At 40.9% G+C, this 23,121-nt stretch overlaps 1 protein-coding gene across 1 annotated transcript; it reads right to left on the bottom strand.

Annotated features, from left to right (window-relative positions):
- Positions 1-221: 221 nt before the first annotated feature.
- Positions 222-23,113, bottom strand: pla2g6 (phospholipase A2, group VI (cytosolic, calcium-independent)). The gene is made up of 20 exons (XM_087841555.1): positions 23,091-23,113; positions 19,039-19,111; positions 18,249-18,463; positions 16,630-16,839; positions 15,424-15,604; positions 15,110-15,297; positions 13,082-13,178; positions 12,644-12,826; positions 11,226-11,334; positions 9,435-9,557; positions 8,494-8,584; positions 7,436-7,599; positions 7,205-7,355; positions 5,559-5,695; positions 5,195-5,272; positions 4,903-5,057; positions 4,759-4,810; positions 3,485-3,600; positions 3,205-3,278; positions 222-1,275 (listed from the first exon to the last, which is right to left on the bottom strand). Exons 3-20 carry the CDS (start codon positions 18,455-18,457, stop codon positions 1,131-1,133), a joined length of 2,463 nt encoding a protein of 820 aa, XP_087697681.1. The 5' UTR covers positions 18,458-18,463; positions 19,039-19,111; positions 23,091-23,113; the 3' UTR covers positions 222-1,130.
- Between the last annotated feature and the right edge of the window lie 8 nt (positions 23,114-23,121).

Below are 23,121 nucleotides of genomic sequence, written 5' to 3'. Positions count from 1 at the left end.
GAGTAAGGCGACTTCTGAGGAGTCAGCCAAATGGGGTGGACAAGATCCAGGGCAACATCTACACTCTGCTGTTCGTCAGATACCCTGCTGGGACAAGAAGTTGGCCAAAGGAAGCAATAAAGCCACTGACCTTATCATGCATCGAGGGTTTCAAAGCAATAAACAGCCAAGTTTATAAGGGTGCAGGCTGACTGACATTAACTGAAACAACAACAAAGCAGTTCGGTCAATATTAAGATATTTTATTCCCATACCATTTATACTTCAGGATTAAGCCAAATACAAAAAAATAAAAATACAAAATCATTTGTTCCTCCTGTCCGTGTTGTGCAGATAGCAGCTGTTCCTTTATCTTTCACGGAGATGATTCATTCAAATACATCTTTCATGTCAGTTTTAAGATTTCATATTAATATCATATTTTATCAACAGACATGAGGCTAAATATTGTGTTTCAAGTCAGTATAAATAACTCAGAAAGGCATTAGATTACTACGGAAGGAAGAAAAGGTACAAATGTGGGTCCCACACATAAGGCAGAACTGGTTCAACATCACCACCATCTCAGCTGCACCTGAGAATACTGCTGATGCTCTGGTGGCAATTCAGGGTCCCTTTTATCACACAGCTTAATGGAAAAATTCAATGACTCGGGTGTATTTGTAAGTGTGTGTGTCAGAAGTGAATGTGATGAACAAGTGAGGAAAAAAGGGAAGGAAACACTCCAGATTTACCTCAACAAATCCAGAGGTAGATTGACCCACAGTGTAGGGGAAGTGGAAACTTACATGACACTGTAACAGTCAGTTTACATTTTCCTAGTACAACTTCAACTTTTTCATTGGTTCATATGTTAGAAGTAAACCTGATCAACTACAACAGGATCAGTGCTAAGGTCACACGATGCTACATAAAACAGCTTTAAACAGGATTTAGTAGGTCAGCTGTTTCCTGGGTTAGCTTTCCACATATTTAATACTTTTGTACTCCTACTCAAACTGATTCATTCAGTTTGAAAACAGAGCACACCAACACAGACATTACAGTTTTTAGTCAGACATACAGCTCAGTAATCTCACTGCTCCATTCAAACACTCTTCACAGCCTCCATTTGTGATGTTCTTGTGCTTTTAATTGTTCAGTAGTAATTTTGCCAGAGACTGGAGGACCTCCCTCTTCTCATACAGATATATCTGGGTCTCCCACAGCATGTCCACCAGGGCTGCATCGCTCACCTCATCCAGCATCACCTCCTGAGATAGTTGGGGACTCAATCTGCACACAATGCAACGGATACAGTGATTAATAAACAAAATAGTGATAACTAACTGTGCAGAGAGACATTTTGAAGACAGTAAATACAAAATGCAAAAAGAAAGGGGTAAATAAAAACAACAGGAAAAATCACCATTACTGCTGAAGAGCTTTTGGAGCTACGTTCATGCTTCTTTTCCACTGCAGGCTTGCTTACAAGACAATGCTGAACCACATGGTACAACAGAAAAAGAGTGTGTGCTAAACTGATTGACTGCAGTGTAAACCTGTTATTTTGTACTTTATGAGTTTCTAACAGAAATGAAACTACAGCATTTGGTCTCAGGTTCTCACGTGAGTACAGTGAAGAAGACGAGATGCAACATAATCTCATGACCTTGTGACACTTTACGGTCCTTTTTATCACACAACTTAACGGAAACACTAACGTCAAAATTTATATGTATGGACTGATATCATATTTATAAACACAAACATCTACATATTTATAGATGCACAGGGTTCTATGCAGGGACCAGTTCTATTTATATTCTACATGCTTCTCTTAGGCAGGCGTATTATACATATTTCTATTGCTATAAGCGATGTGCACCTTTATCTATCCATGAAGCTAAAAGACACAACAGTTAGTTCCACAGTGCCTCTTTTACCTCGTCTTCCTCACCCTAAGCAGCAAAAAGCCGCCCCTCTCCCTGAGCCTGGAGATTTCTTCCTGTTAAAAGGGAGTTTTTTCTTCCCACTGTCAGCAGTGCTTGCTCATAGGGAGTCATCTGATTGTTGGGGTTTACTCTCTATTATTGTAAAGTAATTTACCTTAAAATATAAAGTGCCTTGAGGTGGTTTGTGATTTGATGCTATATAAATAAAACTTAATTAAAACCAAACTGAATTGAAATGTCATAACTACATCCATGAAAGTAATTTATAATGTGACAAAACTGCAGTCATGTCATATATAGGTTGGTCATAAATGTCCTACTTCTAGATAACTGACATGGTGCCGATTTGATCACTGTGACAGTTCACATGTAATGTACGTGTGAATCACATCTATGTGGATGCAGTCATACTCCCTGTTAAAGCCAGAAACTAATTTTAAATCCTGCTCCTCACAAACGTCTTGAATAATCAGGCCCCATCTTACCTTAATGACCTCATAGAACAGTCTCACCCTATTAGAGCACTTCGCTCTCTGACTGCAGGCTTACTTGTAGCTTCTAGAGTATTTAAAAGTAGAATAGGAGGCAGAGCCTTTCAGGCTCCTCTTCTGTGGAACCAGCTTCCAATTTGGACACGGGAGACAGACGCCATCTCTAGTCTTAAGATTAGGCTTAAAATGTAACTTTTTAATAAGGCATATAGTTAGGGTTGGAACATGTGACCCTGAGTTTGCTGCCATAGGTGTAGGCTGCTGGGGGATTCCCATGATGCTTTGAGTGTCTCTTCTTCAGTCACCCTTTTCACTCACTATGTGTTTGTACACCTCTCTGCATTTAATCAATAGTTATTATTAATCTCTGGCTCTCTTCCACAGCATGTCTTTGTTCTGTCTCATCCACTCAGACCCTATGTGAGCCCGATTTTAGTGCAGGTTTCTTCCTGCTTGCTCATAGAGGGGTCATATGATTGCTGGGCTTTCCTCTGTTTTCTGTATTATTGTAGGGTCTTTACCTTACAATATAAAGTCAAATCACAACTGTTGTTGTGATTTGTCACCATTTAAATAAAACTGAATGAAACTGAAGTAAACACTCAGTCTTACAGGAACTCATTTTAAACCACTGCAGATGAAGCGTCTGAGAATAAGAAACAACTACAAGCATTCTAAGATAAATGAATGAGAGCAAGTTGGTACAAATACAGAGAGGCTGAGAAAAGAGGATGCATTAAAAAAAAAGAAGCAAAACCAACACGTGTGTCGTTTCTGACCTGTGGTAAATGGTGTCGATCATTTCACACCACGCTCTGGCCCTGTCCACTGCACAGCCATCAGAGTCTGTACACTGTGCAGCAAGAGAGACATATTTATAATGAGCAAGACAAACATGCTTTAACAAATGTTTTTGTTATTAGAACACAAATACATGCACAAATGTCAAATGGAATAAAACCAAATAACAGATTAAATAAAAATAAGTAATCAGGGCACATTACAGCAATGGCCAGAGTTAACCACTCACAGACATAAACTGAAAAATGATGCACTCACACAGTCCACCAGCATTTTGCCCAGCTCTTTTGCTCCGACAAAGGTCTTGGCCAGCTCCAGTGGGTTGGAGGGTCGGAACACATCCACAGAGCTCACCACCACCTGAGGAGGTTTACCTGGAGATACACAGGAGCACGTGTACAAAATGATAAAGGGGAGGGGGACTTGAAATAGAGACACTGAACTCAAGCTGGTTATTCACAATGTGATAGGTATGTATTCCTGTGTAGCTCTGATACAACTGATATATACACCCACTGGCCACTTAATTAAGTACACCTGTTCAACTGCATGTTAACACAAATATCTAAATCAGTCAATCACATGGCAGCGATTCAGTGCATTTAGACATGATCAAGATGAACTGATGAAAATCAAACTGAGCATCAGAATGAGGAACCAACTTTATTTGAGCGACACAGATGTTGGTGCCAGACAGGCTGCTCTGAGTATTTCAGAAGCTGTTGATCTGCTGGGATTTTCCCACACAACCGTCTCTAAGGTTTACAAGAGAATGGTCAACTTAGTATCAACTAAGGTAATTAAGAGCATTTCTAAACATAAAACATGTCAAACACATGGGCTAAAGCAGCAGAAGACCACACCAGGTGTCCTTCTATCAGTTAAGAACAGCAAACTGAGGCTACAAGTCACCAAAAATTGACAACAGAAGATTAGAAAAACAGTACCCGGTCTGATAAGTTTCAAATTCTGCAGCAACATTTAGAGTTTTGGGTCAAAATGTGGCATAAAAATCACAAACGTCTGCACTGCTACTGGTCGCGCAATGGTTTCAAGGGCACTTTCCCGGCGCTCTTGGGCCCCTTAGTGCTAAATGACATAATTTAAACACCAGTTACCCGACTATTGTTGCTGAGCGTGTCTATATTGTATGTCTATGTGGTCCTTTATGACCCCACTGTACTAATCTTTTGAAGGCTGTATCCAGCAGGATAATGTGCCATGTCTGGTTCCTTGAACATGACATCATTTATGTGCATCCAACCAATCTGCAGCAACTCTGTGATATCACGTCAATATGGACCCAAATCTCTGAGGAATCCTTTCATCACCTTGTTGAATTTGTGCCACACAGAATTAGGGCAGGTCTAAAAGCAAAACAGAGTCCAACCCAGTACTAGCGATATGTACCTAATAAAGTGGCCAGTGTGTGTATATATCAGTTTACTTTGCATTTAATGACTATTAAAGACACAGAAGAAGAGATACGACTCACATAATTTAACATTTCGACACATAATTACTTGGCTCACCTGTTCCAAGAGAGACCACTATACCCAGCTTCTTTAAGTCCTTCTCACGGCCCTTAGAGACACACGTGCAGAGAAGAAGTCACGAACAAATCCATGTGGCTTAACGTCCATTAAGTGCATAAAGGAAGGAAAGTGAATGCCTACCTCTGCTTTTAAGGCCTTATTGTACTGATGGACTTCTGTCATGGCATCTAGTGTCGGGTTATTGGCCAGCAGCCCTCCATCCAGAAAGCGCCCCATTGGTCGGAAGTAGGTGGGAGCAGCGCCGCTGGAGCGAGCAGCTCGCCATACAAGTTGTTCTGATATGAACACAAGGATATAAGTAAGAAAGTAATGCATAGTAAATACAATTACACTGTTCTGAGTTCATAATTATCACTTCCTGTCTGTCTTTTTCACGACTTTCCAGGACTTGGTCCTGTACGCATACACACACCTTCATCTGTCACCTTCCTTATCTTTCTGGGTGGCTCTTCTGTGTATCCTACTATCAACACATCTTCATCCTCCCAGCCTGTAACAACAACACGGCTGGGACTCAAACAGCACAGGACACGACTCCTTCATGAACAGCACACACAGTCTCAGTTTCAGTGTTGTGTTCACACACAGGCTTAGTTTTCAGGTTTTATTGCCTCAGTGAAGTGAAAGTACATAACCCTCACATTAAAATATGAGCTCTGAAAATTCCTTTGGTGCCATCCAGTGGTATGTTCAGAGCACTTCACTATCCCATTTAATACATTTGACATTTGAGGGCTGGTGCTGTAGCCGACAAACACAGGTGATATCTGACGTACCTTGTGGGATGGTGAGAGGCTTGAATGTGGCAGTGGTGGTGTATGGGGCCTCTCTGGAGACAGATGGAGGGTCATAGTTCCTGAATATATGAAGCTCGCCTGGATGTCTGTCTGCCAGAACACTGGTCACCATTACCCTGTAAAGAAAGAAAGAAGGGAAAGGATGTTTGCCTGTTCTCCTTAAACACCTGAAAATTTGAACAGCAGCATTTCAACCAAATTACAAAAATATTTTTAAAAACAATCTGGCTTCAGATGTATTATTTTAGTGTTTAGAGAGCCATGCTACACATATCTAAGCAAGTCAGTACCTTTTTTTAATTCTCAGGAACTGAACCTCAGAAAAAAAAATATAGGAATTTTATATGACACTGTTAGCACCAGCAGAAACTAGGGCGACTAAATTCTTAGTCGAGTAAATAAGGAAAAATCTTTAGCTAATTGATTAGTATAAAACCTAAGAAACACTGAGGTCTGAACAATGACAGACTTAAAAGAAGATCAAGGCTGCATTAACAAATTTCTGGTGCTTTTCTATAGCAATGTAAAAGCTGCAGCGCCATCTTGTGGCAGATGGCTGCATAACATTTAGAACGCAACAATTTGTCATTCTCTCTGTAAGCGTGACAGGTCGAAAAGTTATGAATGAATTATAATAAAACTTTGTAGGAGTGTAGAGTGGGTTCATGTTAATCACATTTGACCTCTGACCTCGCCTTCAATGTAAAACTTTGAGGGCGACCGTGGCTCAGGGGGTTGGGAAGTGTATCTGTAACCGGAAGGTCGCCGGTTCGTTCCCCGGGCTCTCTGTCCTGGTCGTTGTGTCCTTGGGCAAGACACTGCCTACTGGTGTTGGCCAGACGGGCCGATGACGCGATATGGCAGCCTCGCTTCTGTCAATCTGCCCCAGGACAGCTGTTGCTACAACCGTAGCTTGCCTCCACCAGTGTGTGAATGTGAGAGTGAATGAATAGTGGCATTGTAAAGCGCTTTGGGTGCCTTGAAAAGCGCTATATAAATCCAATCCATTATTATTATTATTATTAAAACTCAAGGTTAAAGTGATAATAATTCTATTTAGAGCTATTTAAAACTGTTTCTTACCGCCATTGTTAGTATTGACAACATATAGTTATATAGGGAATGGTATATGGGGATTGTAAATATCATGTTACTGTTGATCTCTGACATCTTTCATAAAATGTCAATTTTCTTAAAGTGGTGTTTAAAATTCTGCTGCCTTCGTTTGTATTGGCATTACTTAGGAAATTATACTGTTATATGGGGATTCTAAATATCACATTATAGTTAGCATTTAAATATCATGTCACATTTGACCTCTGACCTCACTTTTACGTATCACATCTGCCTTTGTTTCACTTTGTTTCACACGATGATGAACGAGCTGCTAGTTGGTTAGAAATAAACTGCATTATAATATTCTATAATAAGCTCAAGTTATTTCAGTTATTTACAAATCATTACCTATTATCTATTGCACAATGTTTTAATAGAAGATACATTACTCTTTGCTTAAAAGTAAATGCTGCCCAGATGACGAGCAGCTTGGGCAGAGGTCTGCAATTCTTTTGAATTTTAGCTTTTTTTTGGCATTTTTCTGCCTATTATCACATTCAGATATCTACCTGGGGAACTTTATGTCAGTCATCTTGGTGTTTTCTCCAAACTCTGTTTTGAGGAAGTCCTCTAGCGGTGCTGATTCATAGGGTCTTGATCCTTTGAACACCTGCTCCTTCATCCTAAAGTACAGGCAGCGCAGGTACTCCATGGATTTACCTACACATAGAAGAAGTGTCATTGTTGTTCTGATGCTATGTGATGAAAACCCAGCACTGGAAAAGAGAACACAAACACACCGTGGATTATAGCCAGAGCCAGGATGCCTCCCGTGCTCGTACCAGCTACCCAGTCGAAGAGCTCTCTGGTGGGTCTGCCCGCCTCCTTCTCCAGAGCGATCAGCATCTGGATCAGCACCAGGCCTTTAATACCGCCACCATCAAGACACAGCAGACTGTCCATCCTGTCGGATGACCCAGACCAATATGATGAATTTTATCCAGCCAATCACTTGCATATCCAACTTTTTAGATCCTCTGGAACAGAGCAGAATCCTCGAAACAGAGTTTACTGAAAAAAGTCATGTGACCAGCAAAACCAAACATCACAACACACAGAAGAGCAAAATAAAGCAAAGCAAAGTAAACCTGGAGAGAAAGGCCTTAAACGCATGCAGGTCAAAGCCCACAAATGGTAAAGAAATCAAGGAGGGCAGAGGCTTCAGTGCATACTGAACAATGGCATTACTACACTGTGAAACCTATTATTGTGCAGCACAGAACAGCAGAAGTGCTTTGACCCTGGACTCTTTCTAAAAGTGAGCTGTGGGTGTATCAGTTATACACTTTACAATAATATGAATTATTAATATTACATTTGTATTAAAGTGGTTTTAGAAACACTTTCATGGTGAGTTTATGGCCACAGTCACATTGTCAGTGTGTATGTGTGCATGTGTGCATGTGTGCATGTGTATCTCAAACTGAACACAATATGATCATTTTATAAATGATGGTCCCACTTGTAGTTAAATAGACAGTACAGATAAAGCAGAGTATGATTTAGGATAAAGTATGAGGAATATCACATCCACCTGTTACCGTCACATCCACTTTGAATAAAAGACACATATTTACCTACAGCACATAGTTACTGTGCTGTAGGTAAATATGTGTCTTTTTTACAGCACAGTAACTATACAGAACTATGATAACTGTAGGTAAAGTCACAACGGCCATGTCTGTCTTATATATTCAGTGTTTGCCTACAACCTTCTGTGTGTGCTTTGATTACGGGTAAGTAGTGGCAATAAAGGCGCGTGATGTGTAGTGCGCAATCAGAAATGTTTTACACTCACTTTCTCGTTTCCATTTGGGAGCCGTCTATTTCAGATATGCCTCTGCTCATTGCACCCACTGCAGCCCCCGCATACAAGATGTCCTCAAATCCTAAAAGCCAATCACAACAGCTGTTGGTACAGGAGCAAAACATGACATCACATTTGTGCAAAAACTAAACTAGGAAAAAACGGGGTGACCAGGATTTTGTGGAGGAAGCATGTACTGGTGGTGTCACTACTGTAAAAACCATCACCACACACACTCTGCCACAGTCTGCTGCTTTTGGGAAGCATTGAGGAGCTCATCACACCATGCAGCTCACCTTTTACAGAAACTTTAAATTCTACTTGGTCCTAATTTTTTCACAGCTCATTACCTGCCTTTTAAAAAGATTTAAGAGTAGTCTTTGAAGACTGTTTTTGTATCATTTAACCCCTTAACTGATCCCCTATCATATTTTATACATGTGGTTTTTATGAGTTTTTGAGATTTCTACTTTACAGTCATTTTTATTCTCCCCAAAGAACCTTAAAAAAACATTGTTCATTACATTTTTAAGGATAAAATTGCAAATAACGCACAATGTAACAAATATGATACAATTAAAAATCAACTATTCTAATTTATATATTTTTTTAATTTGTCAGAAGGCTCAATAAATACTCCATTTAAAAAAAATTCTGGCAATTATTTTATGGTTCAGGCTTAAAGGGTTAAATGTCATTTTAACTTAAATATGAAGGAACACTTGAACCCAGCTCTTACATTACGTTTACAGCAATTTAGGATTATACTAAATTTGATCATTAAATATATAATACAAAAAGAATGATCTATAGCTAAGAAAAGTAAGGGTAAAAAATTGACTGACAACACAAACTCGAATATTTGAAGTGACAGAAAAATGGAAATGGAGAAGCATGAGGGAGGAGCAGGGGTGAGGGGGTGGTGGTGTTACCTATGCCTTGAGGCTTGACCTTCTTGGAGATGGGAGGAGGAGGAGGACTGCCGGGGGAGGGAGGGAGGCAACGCTGTACTCCTACACTACACAGCAAGTCCAGCAGTATCTTTCTATTAGGACCTTTCATGTTAACACACAAACACACACACAGAGCAGCAGCCAACAAGTTAGACGTGCACACACGCAACAAAGAGGAGAGACGGAGAGAGATGAAAGGAAGAGAGAAAGCAAGAACATAAGCAAGCTGTTAGCAATTATCATGCATTTTCAAAATCAGTAAGTCAATACAAACTTAGTTTACTCCCATTTCTGCTTTGTGAATGGTTTCCTGCAGTGTCTCTGTATTTGAAAGCAAACATCCATTAGCTGATACAATTTAGCCGTAACATGCTCTGAGCTTTTCTAAGAAATCAGAGTGAAATTTAAAATCTTTGTCTTTGTCTCCAGCTTTCTGCCAAAAAAACTGGGTGATCAGAAAAATAACAGCAAACAGCTGCATATATCAACAGAAAGGAATTAGAAACTGTTTTTATTTCCTGTGGGATGACTAAGGCTACGTTCACACTGCAGGCGAAAGTGCATCAAATCTGATTTTTTTGACCCTATGCGACCCATATCCGATCATGGTATGACAGTGTCAACGGCACAAATCCGATATTTTCAAATCCGATCTGGGTCACTTTCGTATGTGGTACTGAATCCGATACATATCCGATGTTTTAGAAAGCGACTGCTGTTTGAACGGTCATGTCGCGTTAAATCCGTCTTTTACGTCACTGACACAAGACAGACGCCAATTATCAGCGCCGGAGAAGACATCGCGAACGCTTCCTGGCCATCCAGCGTAGATGTCAGTGAAACTGTTTGGAAGACAATGTTGGTGAAACTTGAACATTTTATCTGTACTGCATAATCTGCAGATTCTGATAGAAATCTGCAACTATCCTTTGAAGCACCGCTCCTCTCTAAAACAGCAATGAGGATAATTATTAGGTTATCTACATTATTATGTAAATAACAAAATAACTTAAAGCAAAATTGGGAAACGTAAAGTCCGAAACAAGTCTTTATATCAAGGGCCATCAGTCAAACAATACTGTTTGCTCTGGGTCTAAACAGAGCGCGTTGTGTGTGACGTCTTCTTTTGCGCATGCGGGCCGCTTTGAGCGTTCACACTAGAGCGCGTTTGCTGTTGCATTTTATTTGTAGTGTGAACGAGCAGACAAAAAAAATCGGATTTGATCAAAAAATTGGAATTGAGCATTAAGACCTGCAGTGTGAACATAGCCTTAGAGTTAGTGAGTTTATTTTTATGCTCTTTTCCATTTTCTGCTTCTGTGGACCAAAATCTAACCTAATCTAATCGGATATTTCACTAAAAGGCAGTGAAGCCATAGATGCTGCAATATTGCATACTGCAAAAAAAAGCATGATCACAAAGTTTAACTGACTAAGCAATAACTAATATTTTTTCATTGCTTCATAGTGTTAAAGCAATATATCTGAGGAAGTGTTATCATATCATATAATATTAATACATAATGGGATAAAATGGCAGATTATAAAACCCTTAATTACAGCTCCAACACAACATGCAGACTAACATCATCCACAGTGGACACATGCTTTCAAATCAGACTACATGAGATCAAACAGGGTTGTTAGGTCAGGCACATTAACTGCTAATTTCACTGTTAACACTACCAGTCCAAGCTCAGACTTCTATGTTCTTTATATGTTTAAATGTTTCGCTTTTAACCCCCCATCTCACTCTCTCTCTCTCATTACCTTTGCTGGTGCGTGCAGCGATGAGTCCAGGTGTCTCGCCCAAATCATTGTGAATCTCCACATCTGCACCAAACACTATTAGAGCTTTGATCAACTCTATGTGGTCCATCTGAACAGTCACAACAAATGAGAAGAGTTTTTTATGGATATGGAACAAAGGATAACACACAAAAATACAACCCCAACTCCAAACAAATTGGGATGCTGAGTAAGAAGTAAATAAAAACAGAATGCGATTCTGAGAGGCAGAGTTTCTCAGAGGTGAAGATGGCCAGATGTTCCCTAATATGGAAAAAATGTGTTTATAGAGGAAATCACTGATTGGGCTCAAGAAGACTTCTACAAGTTTTTGTTGAAACTATTTTATCTGGAAAGGCTCCACGAATGCTGGCAGGTGCTAGCAGGTTTTAGAGCAACATATGCTTCCCTTCAACAAGGCAATACTAAACCACATACTGCAATTATTACAACAGCATGACTTTGTAGGAGAAGAGTCCACTGAGCTGGCCTGCCTGCAGTCTGCAGGACTGTTGAGCAGCTAGAATCCTAAATCAGACAACAGACATCCAGCAACTGGTCTCCTGAGTCTACGGACTTTTACGTAATGCTGTCAAAACAAGAGGGGCTGCTACTCAGTGATGTCGCAACTGTTTTTAAGATGTGTTGCTGCCATTAAATTCAAAATAAGCAAATGTTTTTCTTAAGCTGGCACATTTTCACAGTTTAATCATTTAAAACAAAATTTGTTTCACTGTTCTAGTTTGAGTAAAATATGATTATCAGATTTGCGAGTCATTACATTTTTGTAGTTGGTTACATTTCACACAGCATCTTAATTTTTTTGCAGTTGTATTTGAACAATCAGTACTTGTTGCAATAGCGTAGCTGGGTTTGTACCCCCATTGTGAAAAACCTCCGTTATGCAGCTCACATTAAAATAATACATATTTTTAAAAATGGAAACACTGGCAATTCAGACAGCATTTCTCTAACATACATTTATGCAGTGCTTTATGCTATACACACTATTGACCTCACATGGCTAATTTACAATGAACAACTAAGCTACAATGCACATCTTTGGTCTGTGGGAGGAAAGCACAGGGAGAATATGTAAACTCCAGATACAAAGCATCAGCCTGCCAGGACATTTGAACCAGGAATCGTCTTGCTGTGTGGCGGCAGTGCTAACCATGTGCCCACAAACAAACATTTGATAAAGAACTCATCAAAACAGACTGGAAAGAGATTTTGCAGTGTGAACACGCTGGCTGTAACACAGAGCATGACCTCAGTTTTCTTTATGAGTGTTGCAATCTGATTTCAAAGGTGCTGCGTTTTACAACTCCCGTAATCTCACAATGTCTTGCAAATCTTCTCTTTTTTCCTCATGAACTTTTTGCAGATCGTATACACACCTTCATGGCTAAGTGCAGAGCTGTGTTTCCATCCTGGCCCCTCAGGTTGGCATTCGCTCCGTGGGTGAGCAACACCATAGCCGCCTCAAAGCGACCCTTCTTGGTCAAAATGTGCAGAGCGCTCTCTCCAGTCTTACTGAGGTAGTTCACTTCACAGCCACACTCTAACAGCATGCGACACATCTATCACCCAGACATGAAGACAGAAAGAAACATGAAGTCAAGTCTCTAGCTCCGTGTTAATCCCTCGCAGATGTGCTGATTTGAGAGACCAGAGGACGCACAGCCATCACTGGCAGGCAGCTAGATTTACTCAGGATTAAACTCAGTCAAACTTCAATTTGACATGTGAATTTCTCAGGATGTTTGCAAGAGTAATGCCAAAACTAAACAAACCATTATGAATTTTTACACAGCACACGACGTAGTGTTTCTAACCTCAGCAGTTTTAGCCCAGTGGAGAGGCGTCCCTCCATACAAAGAGTCCTCTGCCTGGAGCTGGTTTGGATCTGCTTTGAGGATCTCCTCCACACAACTAGCAGATGAACACGAAATTAAAACAAGAATATTAAATGTCACAGCCAGCGGGGGCAGACCATGTGGAGAGTGTGTGTGGTGGACCCAGGCGCGAACGCAGGCGAGGAGACGGGAGTGAACTTAAACTGAAAGCGAGCCTTTATTTGGGCTGATGCAGAAGGGAGTAGACAAAACATAACAGGGACAGAGACTGCAACTAACCAAAAACCTAAACTGGAAAAACACGAACCTGACTGAAAGGAATAACTATGACCGCTGTGAACAGAATGCTGTGCAGATGCATGGAAACTGAACCAAATGGCGTGACGAAACAGACATGAACATGACCTGCACGGAACCTCATTGTGCGGCTGCATGAAAAACAACATAAACCAAATGGCAAACATGAACTGCACAGAATCCTGAAAACCACTCAACTTGACCAGAGGGGAAGTACACAGACGATGCGACAACGAACAAAGGAAGACTGAGGACTTAAATACACACATGAGGTGATATGGGGAAGTGGAGACACATGAGAACACAGCTGACTCGAATGAAACACAATGACAATACAGGGGAGAGTAACACTAACTACAATGAACAAAGAACACCAGATCTCCAAAAGTTGATTCTGTTCATCTGGACGTAGCGTTTTCTGGGAGAAACGTTTCGTCACTCATCCAAGTGACTTCTTTAGTCTCAGCTGACTGCAGGTTTCCCCAAATCTTATAAACAGTACATTTGCATAATGACTGAAACCAGCCCACTGAAGGAACAATGGGCTGTGAGGTCAGTTCCTTAATCATAATTATGCAAATTCTCATGACCATTGATCAACAACCACCGACCAAAACCCACTGATCAAAGACCACTGATCAATGGCCATGAGTACCATTCACACATGGTAAAAGATGTACCCTTAGGCCCCCTCCTCGATTCAGAGATGGTCTTTCCCTTTTCACGCAAATGGCCTCCTTGACTCCACGCTCAAACCAGCGTTTTTCCCTGTCCAGGATGTTACATCCTCATCCTTGAAAGAGTGTCCACTAGCCTGTAGGTGTAAATAGACTGCAGAGTCCTGACCTGACGAGGTAGCTCTTCTGTGTTGTGCCATCCGCTTCGCCAGAGGTTGTTTGGTTTCCCCGATGTATAAATCCTGGCAATCCTCCTGGCACTTAACAGCGTACACTATGTTCCTCTGTTTGTGTCGGAGGACCCGATCCTTGGGGTGGACCAATTTTTGGCGCAGCGTGTTTTGGGGTTTAAAAGCCACAGAGACCCGGTGTTTCGAAAAAATGCGTCTCAACTGTTCCGATACTCCTGACACATATGGGATCACTACAGGTTTTCGCTTGTCAGCTGAGACTGAAGAAGTCACTTGGATGAGTGACGAAACGTTTCTCCCAGAAAACGCTACGTCCAGATGAACAGAATCAACTTTTGGAGATTTATTTTCCTGGATGATTGAGAATGCATCAAAAAAAGAACACCAGACTCTTACAAAATAAAACAGGAAACATGGAGACATAGACATGGAGATAAAACATGACATGAACTTAACCGCATAGACATGAAACGTAGACGCAGGAACCAGGGAGACTGAGTATAGGCGGAGATGACAGAAATAACTAAGAAATAAGGTCTGAACAGCAACCTAGAATTTAACTAGATTAAAAATGAATACAAAAAATACGTAAAACTCAAACACTGGGTCACACGACCCAGTACCGTGACAATTAAATATGTACTACATTCTTTCTTATAGTTTAGAGAAGTCACACATTACAGACAGACAGACTATTTCTAGAGACCGGTGAAAAGGGAGAACCAGAGAAGCTGTTCCCATTTTCAGTGTTCTTTAGTATCGTGCAGTAAAACACAGACACACAATCGGCAAATTCTGCTCATCTATAGACACAAAAATAACTCATTGTTCCTCCCACTCACCCCTTCTCGCTGTATTTCATGGCGCTGTGGATGGGGTAACCTGTACCGCCAATGATGTCACACTTGGCCCCACCTCCTAACAGGGCCTTGACAGCCTCCACTCGGCCCGTACGGCAGGCCACGTGGAGCGGCGTCTCTCCGTTCTTGTTGAGTTCGTCCACACCAGAACATAACCGCGAGCAAAGGACCTGGATGATGAGAGAAAGGTGAGAACGAAAACAGCAGGAAAAGTGGAGAGAGGGAGAAATCATTTTAATGTGCACTTTAGAGGGTCTGAGGTCTGACTCTACCATCTTGCTTTAGCTGAGGCTCACCTGGATGATTACCGTAGAATCCTGCTTGGCAGCGTAGTGGATCGGTGTCTCTCCGTTTTGGTCTTTGATGTCGGTGCGAGCTTGGCTTTCTTCCAAAAGCTCCTTCACACATGTGGCGTCAGCTCGCCCACATGCCAGATGCAGCGGCGTCTGGCCTGATGCGTCCCGAGCATTGATCTGACTGGAGATGCAAAGATTTTGAGCTGATGTTGTGGGAGCTCTGCACCATGAAGCACCACAGAGGCATTCTGTGTGTTTTAGTCAACAAACTTTCCTAAGCTTCTTTTTATTTCCTAAATTCTTCAGTTATATGTTTTCAAGTCATATCAGTAAAGCATGAGAGCTTGGGAGGAGGGGGGGTTGTTGTTTTGTTTTTTAAGCAGACTTGTGTTATTATTGCTTTGGTCAAGGAAGGACTGCCTTTTCCTGTTTTTCCTCAGCAACTCATTTCACTTTGGATTTCCTTATTATGTTATTCTCGTGTGCAGACCGTGTCCGTCCATTCTCTCTGCCGCTTATCCTTTTCAGGGTCGCGGGGGCGCTGGAGCCTATCCCAGCTGTCTTAGGGCTAGAGGCAGGGTACGCCCTGGACAGGTCGACAGTCTGTCACAGGGCTAACACAGACACACTGACAACCATTCGCACTCACATTCACACCTACTCTCCAGATCGTGTCTTTTAAGTTAAACTTCCCAGCAACGCTACTTGTAGAGGATGGTTTTCAGGCTGAATCAGAGACTTTTTTGTGAAACTGTTGGAACTAAATATCCACTAATAGACTAACCGAATCAAGTTTCAATTTTACCTCAAAATCACTCAAAAGTCACATTTCTTATTAATAAGACAGAAAATTTTGCCAATAAGGGAGCAATTTAAAAAATGCACAAGAAAATCAGTGAAAAAATAAATGACTTGTATCTAATGAGCTATAAGCTACGATAATACCATAAGTGCTTTGAGGCAACATTTCTATAAACCAATTAAATAATCAATACCATCTGTTGCACTGGATTCATTTAGCTGGCACAGACTTCCTCTCTCTTCATTCTGCATTATTCATCCACCCATCCATCAATACCATAAACACGAAGTTGCAACTGTGAGATGTACTGCTGTCTGATATTTCACTCACTAAAAGGCCAATAAATACAAAATAATCACAGATTACAGAAACCCAAAAAAGAATATCAATTTGGCTTATCTTACCTCTGCACATAGTTGTGTTTGAGACACTCTCTCAGGCCTGTTTCAACAGCAATGTGGGCAGAGCTCCAGTCTGGGTGAGCACGGATGCAGTCCACGATTGGCTGTGTCGACTCACACTTCAGAAGAAGCGTTTCATAGAAAGGTCGAAGTTTGAGGGCGTACTGTGGGAACCAGTTCATGGCATCTTCCTCTGACGCCACCTGAAACAGCCTGCAGGCAATGCAATGATTACAAGAAGAGAAAATGTGGATAGATTACCAAAAATTCTGCTAATGTGGTACCAATGAACTAGTAGATAAAGAATAAATAATAATATTTCTCCTCTGCTAAGAAAAACAATTCAAAAAAGCTTCAAGCATTAGTGTTTAAGACTTTTATTCCTTTTATTTGTTTGCTGCTTTACCTTCCAAAAGTTCCTTATAATGTTTTTTTTACATACTATACATAAATAATATTTTACTTTTGCTTTCAACATATCCACAATCAATCATTTGCTTGTGTCTCAAACCATCTCAAACCTCACCTCTAGTTTCTCTCCAAACCACTCAACCTTAGCTGTCTCTCTGATACACTCATATCTAATCCTGTCCCTCCTGGTTACTCCCAACAAGGATCTGGTTTGCGCTAGTAAACTAATAATATTTGACATGTCTGGTATCAGCTGAGGCCAATGCTAAGACCTTTTTTCTATCTTTCTTCAAACCTGCCTTTCAGATCTGTAGCCAAGCAGCAACATCCCGAGCTGAAAAGTTATGCCAGCGCAGATCTGCCAAACTCTGCAGCTCCCAGAGTGGCAATATGAGGCCAACTCCAAAAGCAGGTCATCTCCCTTATAAGCTCATGGACAACTTTAACAGCAGAAAGAGATAAACATGTTTACAGCTGGGTACATCAAATGCTTTGGTTTCTATGACTAATCCTTTTCACGACAAGTGTTCAAGTTAAAGTGAAGACTTATTAAGGGTTAAAGTTAGGGGTAAGGCTACCCTGATTGTCAATTGTGACAATACAGGAGATCTCCTCACCTCTGCTCATAGGAATAACAAACCTGTACCTCTCAGCTTGTTTGTGTTCTTTGATACTTTAGGGGCATTTGTAATGGAATTACCTGACAGGACCTATATGCTTTTTGTAGTGGTAACAGATTGTCCAGATAATCCCGACTGATAGTCTCCGCTTTCATTTTTATGACTGAAATTGTAACATTTTACTTGAAATGTTACTTAGCACTAAATAGCAAATATACATGTACTTTACAGATGCAACTTCCTAAGCAAGATTGCTAGCACTAGTTTATGATTTAGTACTTCCTCCTTGTGTCTACATAAGGTCAACTCTGGTGCACAAAAACCAACAGCATGCCTCCCACTGAAGGCTGAAAACAGGGTTTCGCAAAAAAAAATAATGGATGATGTCATAGTTACTAGCCTGTTTGAGTAATGATGATGTAGGCTAAACCAGTAAACCAGTAAGATGACACAGGATGAAATGAGCAACTATGCTGATAAAAGCAACTAAAGGTGCAAAATAAATGTTTTTGCAGCTGACACTGAACTTTCACACCCATGTCAGAGTCTGCAGAACACACAGAACAGTGTATCGACGTGATCAACACAGACCTCAAAGCCACATTTGGTGTCTCTGGGCAGAGAAGGAGACAGTCCCATGACTGACTGTACTTGTACAGAACTATGCGACCCTCCTCTTTCAATTTCACTTTCCCTCCTCCTCCATAGTCAGACAGCGGCACTTCTCGGACCCGGTAAGGGTTGGTGAAGAGGGTCGACACAGAGGAGACTGTGTCCAGCAGCCGCCCTAGGAACTGCATCGTTACCTGGGAAGACAAAGGGGAGGCTGAAACAAACTACAGCAGCCTGTAGTATTGCTGTCAACATTAATGAATGATTTATTCCACCCCAGGAGCGCATGTTACCACTGAACAGGAGCGACATGTGCAATATCTAAGAGATACATACATATAATGCTTATTGTTTCTATTTTGTGGAAATACAAGTGAAGTAGCTTGCGGGTATAAATAAAACTATATTACAGTTATTATTAGGAACTGAGTGAAGGTTAGCCCACTCACCACGTCCTCTCACACTCCAACACCTGCTTTGTTGATATGAACACTGAGTATAAAAGAGGCTAGTTCTCGTTTGAATTATAAATAAGTGGCTCCATTCATGCTGCTCATTCACGAGTTTCAGCTTATCTACAATCAGTCAGACAAACTACCAAAGCTAAAAAGCCGCAGACGGCGAACACTGAGCGAAACACCCTAATCGTTCATGTTTTTTTAATCGCAAACTCATTTAGAGCACACAGAGTACAGTTAGTGGGCTACTGAAGTGAAGTGCGGCTAATCGCATTAAGTAGTAAAAACGCAGCCTGCCGCTGTCTGCTTACCTGCTAGCTGCTCTCTGTGCCGATTACCTGACTTCTGACACATACATCAACAACCGCCGCCCCGCAACCAACCCTGCAAGAGAATTTGATCGACGTGTGTTTAACCAATCACAGCTTATGAACGTGAAGGAGCTTGGCAGAAAGGGCGGGGCAAAAATAAAGTCACACCAACAACGACACGACTTTTGACCGACCAATCAACGACATGTGAGGATTTCAACAGTATTATATAATTGACTTCAGGCACGTGAAGTAATTGTTTGCTTTAGAAATAAAAAAGCTAATTGTTTAAATTTAAATTGTGTTTCCACACAACTCTGGTCGGTCGAATTAATTCGATTAAAATACATTTTCTTCCTATTTTTTCCCCTTTTTCAATTTTTACCAGTCTTTATCCCTAAGTCCTTCTTTACAACCCTTGATTCTAGAATTTCCTCCTACATTTGGAGGGTAAAAGACCTCAAGTAGCTAAGATGCATTTACAGAAACCTAAGACTGAAGGGAGCCTGGCACTCCCTAGCTTCCGCGTTTGCTATTGGCCTGCCAATATTCGCTCCATGGCCTACTGGTTAAAATCTGGGAAGGGTGTGGGCCACACCACTTGGCTAGCAATGGAGTTTGACTCAACTCAGGGTATTTCTCTTGCCTCCTTTCTGGGTTCTTCTCTACCTTTGTCAATTGACAACTTCACATTCAACACTTCCTCAGGGTGTGGGCTCAGTTCAGGATACAGTTAATCTCAAGAATTTCTCACTTCAAAATCCTATCTTATTAAATCACCTATTATTCCCTTAAGCTTTGGACAACTTGTTTTGGGTCTGGTTTAGAGCAGGTATTATTTACTTTAAAGATATCTTTATACACAACTAGCATTATTTGATCAGGTGTGAGCAAAATACACTCTTCCCAAAACTCAATTTTTTAGATATTTACAACTCAACATTTTTTGCAATCCAACCTCTCCAGTTTTCCAGAAGCTCCAGCTACTAACTTACTGGACAAGCTCCTTAGTTTGCAACTATCAGGCAAAGGTATAATCTCCCGCATTTATAGCAAACTGTGCAGGATAACTTCAGCTCCCTTTGAAGGCCTGAAATCCACACGGGGGAAGGAGTTGGGTATATCTATGTCAGATGACATTTGGGATTCAGTCCTCACTCTGGTAAATTCTATGTCACTCTGCACCCGCCACTCCCTATTACAATTCAAAGTAGTTCATAGGGCCCACTTGTCTAAATACAAATCAGCTAAGATTTATCCTGGCTCTATCCCTCGCTGTAACAGCTGTGGGTCTGATGATGCCAATCTAACCCACATGCTTTGGACCTGCCCTGACTTGGTAAATTTTTGGGAGGCGGTTTTCTACACTCTGAACAAGGCTACTAACCTGAAACTGGCTCTCAACCCCCTACTTGCTCTCTTTGGTACAGTGGGTGAGGATGATAAGTATATCACTAGGGCAAAACGTTGGGTGCTGTCCTTTGGGTCCCTTGCGGTTAGACGTGCCATTTTGATGAGGTGGAAGGCTGGTGCCCCACCCACCCATTTTCAGTGGCTTGCTGATCTCAGTCTTGAAAAGATCCACTGCTCCATCCTTGGGGGGCATCGTGGAATTTAAGGATGTTCCTGTTGACTAACAGATTTGCTCATCCCACAGAGGTCTGATGACCTACCACTCTATAGGTTTTACCCTGTTAATGGGAGTGTGAAGCTCAGCTGTGTTGCAGCTAACTTCTGTGTGGTTTGCAAGGAAAGGTTTTGTTAGAATCAATTCAATCAAAAAATTTTGTTTCCATTTTGTTCATTTTTCTCAACGAGGCTCCCTTAAAGGCGAGACGACAGACTGATGTAAAGGAAAGTTTAGCTTGAATATAAGCTACCAAATAACAGTCACGTGGTATAAAACTGTTATTATTATTATCATTATTATGCAGTTTTAGTTGTCAGCAAGTCCTTGGTGCAAATGCTATTGTAAAACATACCCCACAAGAAGCTTAAGAGTACCATGACTGTGTCATAAAATGTGAACCGCTCTTTGGCTTTGAGTAAGCTTCAAAACAGCATGTTTATCACACCAGTGACCTGTTCTTATTGTTTGCTTTTCCTTCCAGAAAAACCTGACATTCACACCAGCCTCCTTTGTTTTTGAATCCTCGTGACATTTTGGCTTTTGCCATCTTTGTTTTGTTTTGTTTTTTTCTATGAGAGACATGATCGTGTTTGAAGAAGAGTTTAGAGCTTGGGAGTTTTCGACACTTACAACAGGGTGTACTTATCAGACGAGTTAAACTGAAAGCCCTGAGTCTTTCAGTACAATAACAAGCTGAATGAAATGTGACAAAGTCAGCTTTGTCCCTCCCTTAACAACACTCCTTCAATTAGGCAATACTGAACACAAACCAGTCACATATACATTGCACAAAAAAAAACAAAAAACAAAAGTTAAGGGACATTGTGATTATCACATTATAACAGTAACTCAGTTAAGTTTCGGGGATATCAGTCAATCCTCTCAGGAATAACAAGCCACTGAGAGGCAGCAAGAAGGGTGTGGGAATGGTTTTACAGGTGGGCATAGATCATTGCCCTCTCCTTATCTTTCCTGACTGATCTTTCTCTAGTTTTGTTTTTTGTTAGTGTCCTTGTTACTGCTGGTAGAACAACAGCACATTCAGGTTGCACAGGTAGCGCAGCTCCCGTTTTAGGATGGTTTATCTATACGTGCCACTACAAGAAGGTTTGCTGGGTCTCCATAGTCTTAATAGTGTAAATGAGATCCCATTAGGCATGAGGAGAGCTGGATCAACCCACCAACGACACGGGTGTCTGCTCCTTTGCGCAAGGAGGAACAGGAAGAGTACTGCAAGAGTCTCCGGTGGGACACTCATGCATGTTTCCAAACTGTCAGATTTAGATTCCTTGAGGGTCTCAAAAGGTCACAACATCCTTTAGTTTTGACCTTCTGGTTCTATATAAGCTGAGTTCAACAGATGGGTTGAGTCCCCTTGTGCTCATTTACAAAGACTCATTCAGACTGATGGCAACATGTTGGCAATCTGTTTGCATTTATAACTTTGACAACAATCATTTGCAAGACTTCAGCAATCCCTCTTAGAGTGATTACAGTCAGTCCAAGCAGACTGCACTGTTTGCAGAGAGGTCGCCACCTATCAGGTGACCTGTGCAGTCTTCTTGTGAGCCAAAGTGGCCGTGAAAGTGTAAACTTGTCAAGCTATGGGCAACCAGGTAAGCACCACAAGTTGCAATCAGTACAGAATAGAAAAAAACAAAACAATACAATCACCAATCATACAGTCTTTTTTTGTGTAGATGCAAGAATGTTGCTGTGCTGTTTTTACTTATGTGACTGAGCCATCAGTTTGCACTGAATTAGGATGAAGCTTTATCAAGCTAAGTGTGTCCAGTGTTGGATGAGTTTTCGGTTAAGCCCGTTTAATGAGAGGTTGCTCAGCTAATGCTATCTCAGGATGATGTTGGATGATATGAGCACTCTTGTTCCTAGCAGTCATTTTAAGTGATTTAATAAAATATCAGTATGTTCTGAGCCTGTATCAATACTATCTTGCCATGCAAAATATTGCCATACTATACTGTATCGATTTCCCCCCTACTACTACTAATTGTTTCATAAATAGCTTCTTGCCTTAAACCAGAGGGAATTTTTAACTTGGAGGACTAATGTTTTGCATTCAAACCAAATGCCGAACGTTTATTTTATGTTTATGATTAAAATAATTAAATAAATAAATACATGTTTAACAAAGTAATGTAAATAAAATTTGTCAATTTTATGGCATAGAAGGGCATTTTCAATTTTCGTGGCTTAGTGGGACGCTTGAAAAGAGCCATTGATTAAATTACCCACTGGTTGAAATGTGTGACTGAATACTTGAATAAAGCAAATATTATTAAACCAGTTAACATTATGAAATATAAATATAAATGCAATATAAAATTCCGATGACCTTCGGTGTTAAAACATATGTATGAAGTCTAATTAGGTCGGTAATAATTTAATTAACGTTAATAACCTTATAAACACGGCGGGTTTTCGTGTCTTTT

Source organism: Neolamprologus brichardi, chromosome 6 (genome assembly GCF_056152115.1).
Source record: "Neolamprologus brichardi isolate AB-2024 chromosome 6, ASM5615211v1, whole genome shotgun sequence".
Classification (NCBI taxonomy): Eukaryota; Metazoa; Chordata; class Actinopteri; order Cichliformes; family Cichlidae; genus Neolamprologus; species Neolamprologus brichardi.
The sequence above is the reverse complement of the archived record's forward strand: the minus strand, read 5'-3'. Positions and strand labels throughout refer to the sequence as shown.